Source organism: Malurus melanocephalus, unplaced genomic scaffold (assembly GCF_030028575.1).
Source record: "Malurus melanocephalus ecotype Western Australia unplaced genomic scaffold, MMel_1.1 scaffold_21, whole genome shotgun sequence".
Lineage (NCBI taxonomy): Eukaryota > Metazoa > Chordata > Aves > Passeriformes > Maluridae > Malurus > Malurus melanocephalus.
The window spans coordinates 1,494,187-1,505,439 of NW_026623253.1; the positions used below are offsets into that span (position 1 = coordinate 1,494,187).

At 37.9% G+C, this 11,253-nt stretch overlaps 1 protein-coding gene across 2 annotated transcripts in view; it reads left to right on the forward strand.

Moving 5' to 3' along the window:
* The window catches only part of CADM2 (cell adhesion molecule 2), a 554,996-nt gene that overhangs the window by 451,970 nt on the left and 91,773 nt on the right, over positions 1-11,253 (forward strand). For both annotated transcript variants that reach the window (XM_057389925.1, XM_057389926.1), the window contains exon 5: positions 2,328-2,498. In XM_057389925.1, the coding sequence (XP_057245908.1) occupies positions 2,328-2,498 (171 nt within the window). The remainder of the gene's footprint in view (positions 1-2,327; positions 2,499-11,253) is intronic.

Here is an 11,253-nt window from a genome sequence, read left to right on the forward strand (position 1 = left end):
GGACAACAATCACTTCCCTTGACTTTCTGGCTGTTCTATTACCTATGAAAGACWGTGGGGTTTAACTTCCAGCGCTGCAAAGACACTGTTGACTGATGCTCAGCCTGTCTTCAAAACCCCTGGTGCTCCTCTACAAAACTGTATTTGTCACCCCTCCAACCTGTTCCATTACAGAGCTTCCCAAACAAGCTGCTTSTGTAATGGATTTCTTTTTAACCTTTCCTTCAAGGCAATGTTTGAGAGAGAGAGAGGAACAGCAAGAAAATAAATGAAACAGTAGACTGCAACTGACAGTGTTTAAAATTCTGTAAAATATTCTGAGTGACGGTGTGTACCCAGCACCTGATCTGCACTGCTCTAGATCCAGTTGGGTTTGCAGTCAATTGGCACATATTGCAATCACACCTTCGTTTTGYCATGAAGAAACATCTAAGAAAACACAGCTGATAAAGAGGACAAGATAAATATTTCTGTTGGTGAGGATGTCAACAGTTTATAGAATATTATCACTGCCCTTCTTGCAGAGGGAGTTAACTCYAAGAGTTGAGCCCTTTCAGACAGTGCTTGGAGAGAGATTTCTAAACACTCATTTAGGAAATTAACTGCTTTTGTTTTCCTGAAGCATTAAGAATCCACAACTTCTCACTAAAATTAAAGTTGTGGTTGTTTTCAGGAGTCTTCTGCCCTCAACCTGAATTAAGCACAGGGATGTGTACATTACTTATAAATAGCATGTTATCTATWGAGGTGCTTATTATTAAATTTGGAAACCTAACTCTGGGAACAAAATCCCATGTGTTTGCTTCCAGTATTAGGGGGAACATTTAGTGTTTGATTATAATAACTTTACTTTAGCACTCATCAGTATTTCTCTCACCTACTCTAAACTACCTTTGCTGATCCCTAAAAATTAATAGTGACCATGGCAGAAATTGAAATCTTTTAAAGCTTAGCAGCAAACATGTAGAAAAATGCTTGTATGCAAGAAATAATTATTTTTTTGGGGGAAATGGAAAGTGTATAACTACGTGGTGTCCTTGTCTGTCTGGAGACAATGATAAAGACCACCTCTCTGATGTCAGAGGTATTTTTAATCTAGAAAGATGTAGCTTAAGCCATTGAAGATTCGCTTYCTAAAATTGATATTTCATGGAAATTTTATTTAGGTCATTCCGTTCTCTAATGGGATTTAGTAYAATTTGTAAAACTGAAACCTCTCACTTTTTTTAGGGCACAGAGGACATATGAAATCTCAGTGTAATTTAATATATATGTTTAAGTATTTATAGATGTCTTTTCAAGCTTTCATTGCAATAAATCAATATAACAAGCTTACCACTTTTTTTCTGAAATAAAACTAAATCRATAAGTATTACAAGTAGTTGGGAACCAAGTAAAACAATTCTAAAGTATGTAAGAAGATCTCATGTTCCAGTTAATACATTAAAACATTAACACAAATGCTCAGTCTTTTGGTTCTTCATTTCTGATCCAATTTATATATCCTACAATRAAATATTCTGAATGTGAACCTTGACCTTGAGCTGATGCTTCCTAAAAACATTCCCTGCACTCCAATGTCTGGGCTGAAAACTCTCAGGTTTTTAACTGGACCTGCATAGAAACAGCAGGGCAATTTAGATTGATATAAAGCAGTGGGAGGGAGTTCTCTGTAGTAATTTTATTTCTAGTCTTCTTGGGATTTGTCTGTAGATTCCAGTGAATACTGTCACATGCTCTATTTACAGTTGTTCATTGCCTCTGATGATTATACCTGGGTTTAGTTTTATTAGGAAGTTAGAATGATTCTAACCAAACAATAGAATAAGCAATGAATGAAGTAAGCACAGGATTAATCTGACTACATGCACGTGGCTTCAATAATATCCATTTATTGAATTACTCTAAAATGTTATAAATTGGTATGAATTTTGAAAATTTATTATTTAAGGACACTGTGAATATGTAAGGTAATGAAAGTGGGACAAGATAACTTTTTTTTTTTTTTTTTCTGATGACCTGCAGAGAAAGTTTATATCAAATGTGGACCTAAACATTTAAGAGGTAATAATGAATGGCGTTTCTGTTGGAATGCAGTATCATGGTACCAGTTTTAAAATTTTCTCTTTTAGCATGTATCTCCTACTCTGACAATGAGAGCAAACTCAGGAATGCCTGCAGTCTAATTAATTTATATGAAAGAGATCAATACAGATATGAAAGATGTGTTTTTTTTTTTTTTTTTTCCTAGCAGCTGTGATAGATAATTTAGCTGTCTAATTCCAGAAATATTGGAGATAAAACTATCTGTTTATTCTTTCTTTCAGATGTTAAATATTTAAAAGAAGAAGATGCAAATCGCAAAACATTCACAGTCAGCAGCACGATGGATTTCCTAGCAGATCGCAGTGATGATGGTGCAGTTGTAAGTTGCAGAGTAGATCATGAGTCCCTAAACTCTACACCTCAGATAGCAATGCAGGTTCTAGAAATACACTGTAAGTAATATGTTATAAATGCTTGCTTTTTTATAGTTTTGTTTTRTTTCAGAGTTTCTGTTGGAGAAAAATTGTCTGGTGTTGTGCAGATAGATAACAGCTTTCTTTTAGCCAGCATCTGTGGTTTGTATTTGGTWGGTTGGGTGGTTGGTTGTTTTGGGGATTTTATATTATTTTTATGGGAATTACTTTAAAAAGTTTTATGAAAGCTTTGATAGCACTGTGGGACTGAATTCTTGGTTTTCTTTGAGAAGTACTGGGGGGAAAATGCATTTGTCTTTATTGTTTATCATTGAAGCAAAGTGAACATGTTATTAGATGTCAAGAACATTCTGATTCACAATTTTCCTTGGAAGTATCTAGAAACTTKAAACAAGGGTACAAATAAGCAAAGTTTTTGTAGCAGATTGCCTTAATAATGCTGAATCCTGCTAACGAAACTCTGTAGTTGTGTTAATAGCACAAGCCCAGGAGTAAAAGCCTTTTAGAATTTATTTTTAGGTCTTGCCTACACAAGACGTTAGCCTAGATAATCCAAAGCCAAACTTTTTTTTTTTTTTTTTTCCAAGTAGCATTTGTAGACATGATGTTTTCCACTGTGCATTTTTTCAAAGTTGAATGATCCTGTGTATCTGTGTCACACGTCAGGTTTTCCTTTGAGTCAGTGGTTTGTTTTTTTTTTTTTAACTTGCAAACTGGGAGACATTCAGGAAAACACCTTTTCACCACCAGCTGACATTTCCATAGTCACTTGTGTCATATCCAGCACTCTTCAGGGTTCAGCTGTTTGGTTTTCTGCAGAACCCCTGCACTTCTCATTGCCCAGCTAGAAAAAAGGATTCCAAAATTATGTCAGAGCAGACACAGAAAGAAACCTTTCATGCATTTCTTTCTAGACTAGATGCAGCCAGCCTGTGATAAACCAGACCAGGTTTTCCTGAAGCAGACAAGTGTTCAATGACTGCAACCAGTCCGTGAGGTACCAYGTCCAGGACTGCTGCCATATGTAACTTGTTTCTAAATAGGGATATTTCTATGAGCATCTAAGACTTGCAGCACATGTAAAATGCAGGAATGGCACAAGCGCTCCGTGCACAGAAGATGCACTTCTGTGCACTCTCTGCACAGAAGATGACAACTTTGCTGAAAATGCCATCTGCAAAAGAAGTCTGAAATGAAGAGAATGTAGATTAGAATATGTGCTAAAAATGCTTTCTTGTATATCCTGGCCATCATTTTACAGAGAGAGATCAGGGCCTTTCTTCACCAAATGGCTATTAAACACCTCTCCTAATATATTCAATTGCATCTGTGCTGGAGACGTGAATCCTTAACAACTTCATTTCCTTGAATCCTAAATTGCACAGCCATCAGCCACTGAAATTGCCTGTGCCTTCCCTTCCTCATTCCTTGCCCTCCCTGCAGTGCCTTGCTCAAGATGTTGGCACCACAGGACATGAACCAAATGGAATGGAACAGTAGATACAGAAATTGGACAGCTGCATACGGTTTACAGTGGCTGCAATGTAATGTGATGGAAGGTAAAGGCAGGGCTCTGGTTTGGATGAGTATCATGAGGCAAAARATCCTTTTTGTGGCCTCTTGTATATAAAATTCTTGAATATTTATTGTTTCCTTCCAATTCGCACCCTTGTAGCAAGACACAACCTTGCTAAACAGCAGTGAGATGCATCTTCCTCCATGCCTGTTGCTCCAAAATTTGAACAGGACCCTTCTCTTTGTTCTCTGGCTTCACTGAAGTTCTCTAACAAGGTCAGACTGCACAGGGCATTTGCATTTCTGGTGTGCTTTATGTTACTGCCCCCTCAGACTGCCAACTTAACAAAAGCTACAATGCACAAGTAATGTTCTCTATCTTTCCTGCTGGCTCCATTAATTTTCCACCMATCAATTTAATACTCTCCAGCACTGGCATAGAGTTGTTATACACAGAAAGAGAAGTGATAAATGTGACAAAAGAAGTTGAGAGCAGAGAGTGGAAGTACCATTTAAAGCTGTGGAGAAAGAGGGATTATATTTTTGGGGAGAAGAAGACTGAGAACAGTCAGTTATTTTCCTTTTCCTTGCCACCTCCATTTCCATGGTCAACACACTCAGAAGTCTTAATGCTGGGCAAGTTTTGAAAGAAAATATGTTAAACAGAGAAGATTCAAGGAACTGATGATGTGGTTCATCAGAGAGCCTTAAAGGAAAAGGAGGAGTAAARTGATTTACTAGAGCAATCCCAAACACTCCAGCTGGATTTGTAGCACAGAAATTGGGTCCCTTGATTTTATTCTCCTGGTGTTGCTCACCGTTGTTGTGGATGTTACTGCAGCCACTGGAAGTTGCTTTTTTTCCCCATTAATCCATAAMATTTCAAACATATAGGAGACATCCTATTTGTATTAACAAGAATCATGCTCATAGGACCTGGTGGAAGCTGATSCAACATTTACCTTCCATGCCACCTTGCAGCAGGTCCTAAATAGTGCTAGCTTGGTRAATTATGGGTCCTCATGGGGAGAGTCAGGAGAATTTGTTAATCTGGCATCCTGTAGGCTCCAAAATCACAACCAAGTTAGTGTGGTGCTGCCACTTGTTCTGAATGTCCCAGAGATCTTTCAGCTGAGCAGACAACTGTGAGAGAATAATAAACAAGTCTCTTAAAATAGTCAGAGAAGCAAGGGTGAGCACCAGCCTGGCAGAAAATGAATGTACAAAGAGGGGGCATCTCTCACTAGGACTGCATGTAATTTTTAAACACCTGCCTAAAATCTGAAAACTTTAATCTGTGGCACATGGATACTCATGAATTATCAGTGTATCATCAGCAGTTAGAAGAAAAGCACAACAAGAACTTCCCTAGCCATTTCTGCCCTGAATAATTATGCTTGAAATTTGAAAAGTYTTTTTTTTTCTTTTTTCCAAGCAACTGGCCACTGAAAATGGACAAAACAAACAAACAAACTAAAAAGCAAAGAAAAGTGAAACAACAAAACAGTAGGAATTACAGGGTTGTGTTTGCACCCAGTGGATGATAGGTAGAGAAAAATGAAAGCAAAATAATGGAGTGAAATGACAGGTTTTGATGTACGCCTAGTGAAAGATGGAGCAAAATTAAATCTGCCTTAGATGCTGAGAMTGTATGAAACAGATATTTGTAATTAGTCCATGGAGAGATGCAGATAGAAGTGCTTATGAGTTCGCACAGCTGCTTTTATCATCAACTTTAGTGGGAAATAAACTTAACAAAATGAAAGCCATCAGATATAGAATATGCTTTATTCCCTCTCCTTTCCCTTACACAAATCTTATTTTTTATAAGTGTGATAGAGAAATCAAATAAGCTTTCCCAGCAGAACTACAGTGTATGAAATGAACCTGAGGACCAAACTTSTACACTCAAAATATTTTTATTTTCTTTTATTACAAATTTATGTGCATGTGATAGAAATAGTGTCTAAGTTCTTCTGCTGCTCTTTTCTTTTCTTTCCTTCTTACAGTTCAGTCTGGTATTTGAGATTGCCTATATMATTTATSCCTGAAAGAAAGATATCCTTGTCAKTCCTTGTTTTCACACRGCTTCACAGATTAATCTTGAAGACTTGAAATATTAAAATAATAGGGGAAAGCATAACATACCCCACTCCAGACTGTGGGATAATTAGCTCCTCCAATCTTTTGATTTATTTGTCAGTAATTCATGTTATGTCTCACTTGTGCTTAATCCTGTTCTTGTGTGTGCTGTGCTCTGCACTACAGGGCAGCCCAATTGCCCAAGCCTTTCTGCTGTGCTGAAAGGTTTGGCTGTAATTTACTTTTCTGCTTGGCCAGCAGAGGTTTGTGGTAGTATGACACTGCTGGCTGAGTTTATTTTCCCTCTGACCCTCCTTGTCAATAGCAAACCTAAAATAGACTCGTATCCCCTCTGGCTTTGCTCTGAAGTTTGCTTGTCAGCCCAGCTGCCACTGATCATTAGGAAGTGCTTCTTGTAAGTGATAAATATAAATCTCAAAGGGATATTTAATTTCATTGTTTACTTCTGCGTTCAGGCTGAACAAAGAACATGTTCTTTGTTCCTGTATGAAAGAATCATGGGTACAGTACTTCAATTTTGAAAGCTTCTCAGTGCAGTGTTTAAGAGATTGTYTCAGACCTCATGAAAAGACATTTTGAGGGCATGTACAGCTTGTGGTGCACATCTGGGAAGTTAGTGAATTCTTCTCATCCCTCCTAAATGTCACAGACGCCTTGTGATTCCCAAAAGCAGCATCTTCACTTCTTTCCAGGTCTCATCCAAGCAGAAAGCAGCCAACGTGTTGCTTCCTACTGAACAGAGCGCCATAAAATTACCCAGTGGTAATTACYTTACCTTAGTGAGGATTCTCTGAGTGCAGTAAATTACCCAGCAGACCCCAGCAAAAATTAATTGTGTAAATCTACCCCAGAGGCTGCTTTTGAAGYCTTAAAGTAAAATCAAATCATTTGAACTTCAAACCTAATCATCCTGCTTCTAAAATGGCAGCTGTGATGTGATCCGTGCTAATGGACTCAGTGAGATTTTGCTCAAACGCTGACCACATTCCCAAATGACAGCACTAATAAGCTAAATATGTGTTATGTAAAGAAGTGTCTGGAGAGGCAATTCTGAGTAAATTCTATATTGGCAGACACAGATGCGCAGTGAATTGTCGGCCTGACAAATCTATAGCCGTCAGCTAACTCGCTTCCACAGGCTATTCCAACATCTTTGTGTGATGGCAGCTYCTCCTTTCCTGGGCTGTTATTAGATTCTCTTGCAATGAACCTTACAGCTCCAGTTTAAAATTGGGCAGCTATTCCATGAGAATGTTGGAGTCATTGTCCTGGAAATAAAAACATTGATTTTGCCTTAAGTAAACAAAGCCCTCAGAGTGCAGCGGGATCGGATCAGCCGCACGATCGCGGTGTCTGTGTGTGTGCAGGTGTGTCTGACACCACTGTGACACTCATCCCTGATTTACCCACAAATGGAGGCTTCCCTGATGCCCAGATGGATTTCTGGGATGCTGAAAAAATGAGTAAAAATATGCGTGAATRTATAAAAATATGAGATACTAAATGSAGTAAATAGTGTACTACACCTTCATAAGTACTACATGAAATAAGGCATTCTAAAAAAAGGCAAGAAGAGGGTTGTGCATAGTTGGGTGCTGGATCCTCTGTCTGTGATGAATGTCTAAAATATTCAKAGCTGCCCATCAGACCCACATATAGAGACAAAAACCCCTTAAATTTAATGTTCAATTCTAATGAATTAGTCACATGTTAAATATTTTAGTGGCTCTTCAAGGTGACTGTGTCARCCCAGACTTGCTGACTTTTTGCAGCTCAGAAAGGGCAGATGAGTGCCCGTGCAAAAGGACACAAAATGGGACCCTTCTTAGCGATGATAAAATAGGAGAGGGAAGGAACAATCCTCCCTGCTGCCTTACAYATGGTCCTTCTGTACTGCAAATGAGTAAATTCTGTACTGTAAATGATTAAAATGTGTGTCACATTCATTTTCTTTAAGCTGTGTGGCCATTTGTGGTTTTGAAGCTGTTTTCAACTCAGACATAAGATTCTAATTTTCTTTTCATATCCTCTTTTAGTTACTTCAGTTATTTCCCCCAATTTTGTGCTTAAAAAAAAAGTTTTTGCTTTTGCACTTTGGCATATCTCCTTTTCTCATTTGCTTCAAAGTGATTTACTTTAATTATTATTATTCTATTACTTTTTAACTCRTGGTAGGTCTCTCAGAGCTATCCCAGAGTTAAATGGCACCTATGCTTTAGGAAAAAAGCCATGTCTTTTGTAGGAAGTAGCTTTGACCACCTGGCAGAGGATATGTTTTTCTGAAGAAAACATGAGAGTTAAAAGAAATTCCCTTTACTTATACTGATCTCTTTGGTTTCTGAGCAGTCAACAGCTTTGTTGGTCATTCTCCTTTGCTTGTGACCATCTTTTCATTTGTGTGACACCCTGACGGACACACTGGCTAGGAGYAAAATCTGGTAACATTTGCTGTGATTGCACACTGCCACAGGCTTTGTGTGGACAGTCTAGCAAGAGATGCATCCCCAAAGCCAGAAGATGGTTTGTTAACTAGGATAAAAAGGTGTCATAGCATGGCTTTCCAGTTTTTCATTGATTCTTTTAACAGGGCCCCAAAATGCTAGTCCAGCTCAGGCAAATATGTATGTTGAGTCATGGGTGAAAATAGGTGTAATGCTTGCGAGAATTGAAACTTGTTTTGATTGAGACAAAAGTGTCTGTATAATGATAACTTCAATCAATGAGTCTAACCACGCAATTCTCCTATAACTTCTGATACAGTGAAAAAACCCTAGATTTTCCAGGAGCATAATTCCCTTGGGTCAGATAGAACCCACCTGAGATTTGCACATCCAGGGCTTTGCAGGTCTTGATTCCAAACCAGCACAATTTGTTCTCTTTCTATAACCATTTTATCAAGTTATAATTTGAGTGGCTTGGAACTGTGATACCTCAGAGACCTCTGGAACTTGTGGAAGGAGGCCAGYATCTCAAGCTTGGTCTTATTGATTAAAGCCACCTTTTGTTCCAGCTTAGGAAGAGGAGTGGGCTGCATTTTCTGTCTGATGTGCAGACAAGACCTTGGTCTCTCCAAAAGCCTCTCCTCTGATCACAGACAATCTCTGTAAGCCTAAGCAAGCAGGGATGATCTTCACTCCAGTGAAAATCTTTGAGCTGTTCAGATCCTTTAGAAGCTCATGAGGAAAAGCTGGATGTTTTCTTASATGTCTCCCTGAGCCAGAAAGGGAGGCTCTGTCTCTTTGTTGCTCCCATCCTCTAAAGATCRACTCTGTGAGTGCTCTTCCTGCTTTTCTCTTTCAATGAAGATATTCTGCTGGGTTGCTGTGACCTTGAGAAGGAGAGGATTTCAATGTCTTCCAGTGGTTTCCCTCTTATATCAGTTTATCCTTTATACTCATTCATGTTCCCACCYAATAGCCCCCCATGTTGTGATACAGGTTTGGGTTTTGGTTTTTTATTCCTGAATTCACCCTGTGAATGTTTATATGGAAAATAAATGTATCCCAGTGGTAGTACAATTCCTTGAGGACCAGCTTTCCATTCTATTTCCCTGAAAGGAGGGATGTTTTTATTTATRTTATTTACCAGTGTAAGATGCAGATAAAAACAGTCATAATAAAAATGCTATTTTAAAGCTACAGTTTCAGTACTGTACATCTCTTCATATCGAATGAAAATTAAGTAAGAAGTTAATTATATATCTCAATAATTATATAAGCATTGTGTTAATTAGTGCAGTTACATTTTTTAAGCTTTTCATATTAGCAAATGCTTGAAACAAATTTAACTTAAAGAACAGTTAATGTAAACAGTAAAGGATGATATCTGTGAACAGGAAAGTTCATTGCCACAATTTGCATGTTTAAATGAGATCAATTAGGTTAATGATGGATGAAAATAAGAAATCCATTATTTAAATGCAAAATAATTCAAAAACTTGTAAGTCCATTTTCTGCCAAACTTTCATCTTTCAAAGGGGATATCCAGTTCAAAGGGTTAATGTACAATCCTGACCTTTACCATCTGGAGATTTATGTTCAAATATGGTTTACATGTGGAATRTAATCTAATATAATTTATTTCTCTGTAAAATCTTATGCAGAAAATCCACAGGGTGGCTTGTCTACTCTGCAGAAGGACTTTGAAATCTGGTGTGGGCAGATTAGTCCATGTGCTTGTGTGATTAAGAGAGGGCTCCAGAAGGTTTCAAAGGAAGCTTGGGAGGGAARGTTTAATATTAATACCTTTAATAATATTAAAAGTACGGCATTCAGGAAATAAAACATAGAATAAATATAGTTCCATTTCAGAGGAGTAAGCCTTGAGGCACAGGAGAGAGAACCTTTGGTAAAAGGACTGAAAAGACAGAGGGCTTGGCTGTGCTGGGAAAAGGAGCACAGTGAGGTCATCCCTGAACTTATTCCAAGACAGTCCAGCTATCCTCAAGACTGACTTTTTGAAGCTCCTAATCTAACCAACAATCAATCCCTAAAAAAGATTTTTTTTTAAATATTTCTATATTGTATTAGATAGGACTGCAAAGTACAGAATCCATGCTAGTTTACACCCCAGGTTTCCAGTCTGGTCACCTTCAGCCTAATGACACAAGGACAGAGTTGTTTCAGGACTTTAGAACAGTTTGTGGGGGCTGTTTATTTCCAAAACTAAGGACTAGCACACAGGTGAGGCAGTCTGGAGGAAAACACATGTAGAGATCATTACCAGAACTTCCCAAGGAAGAGAAGTTTGCACTCCATGAGGTTGAGGTGTGTATTTTTAAGAAGCAAGTCAAATTTTCATTTCCTGCTGCTACAGTTTTGTTATTTTTACACAGATTAAAATTTCATCATGTTCCATGTCTGATATAAATGTCTGAGAAAGGACTGAAATGGTATTTGGGAATGCTGAGCATCCAAGGCTCTTATTTACTCCAACCGTTCTGGAGTTGCTACAGTTCTTAAGCCATATTCGAGATAATTTAAGTCAGACACGAGAACAATGAATTCCTTAAACAAAAGAATCTGAGAGAGCAGAAGATAAGGTTACATGGAAAGGTCATGTGCTGCCTCGAAGTCAGGCATTTCTTTATAATGTGGTTTAGTCAAAGACTTTTCTTTGTCTTTTTTTTTTTTTTTTTTTTTTTTTTTTTTTTTTT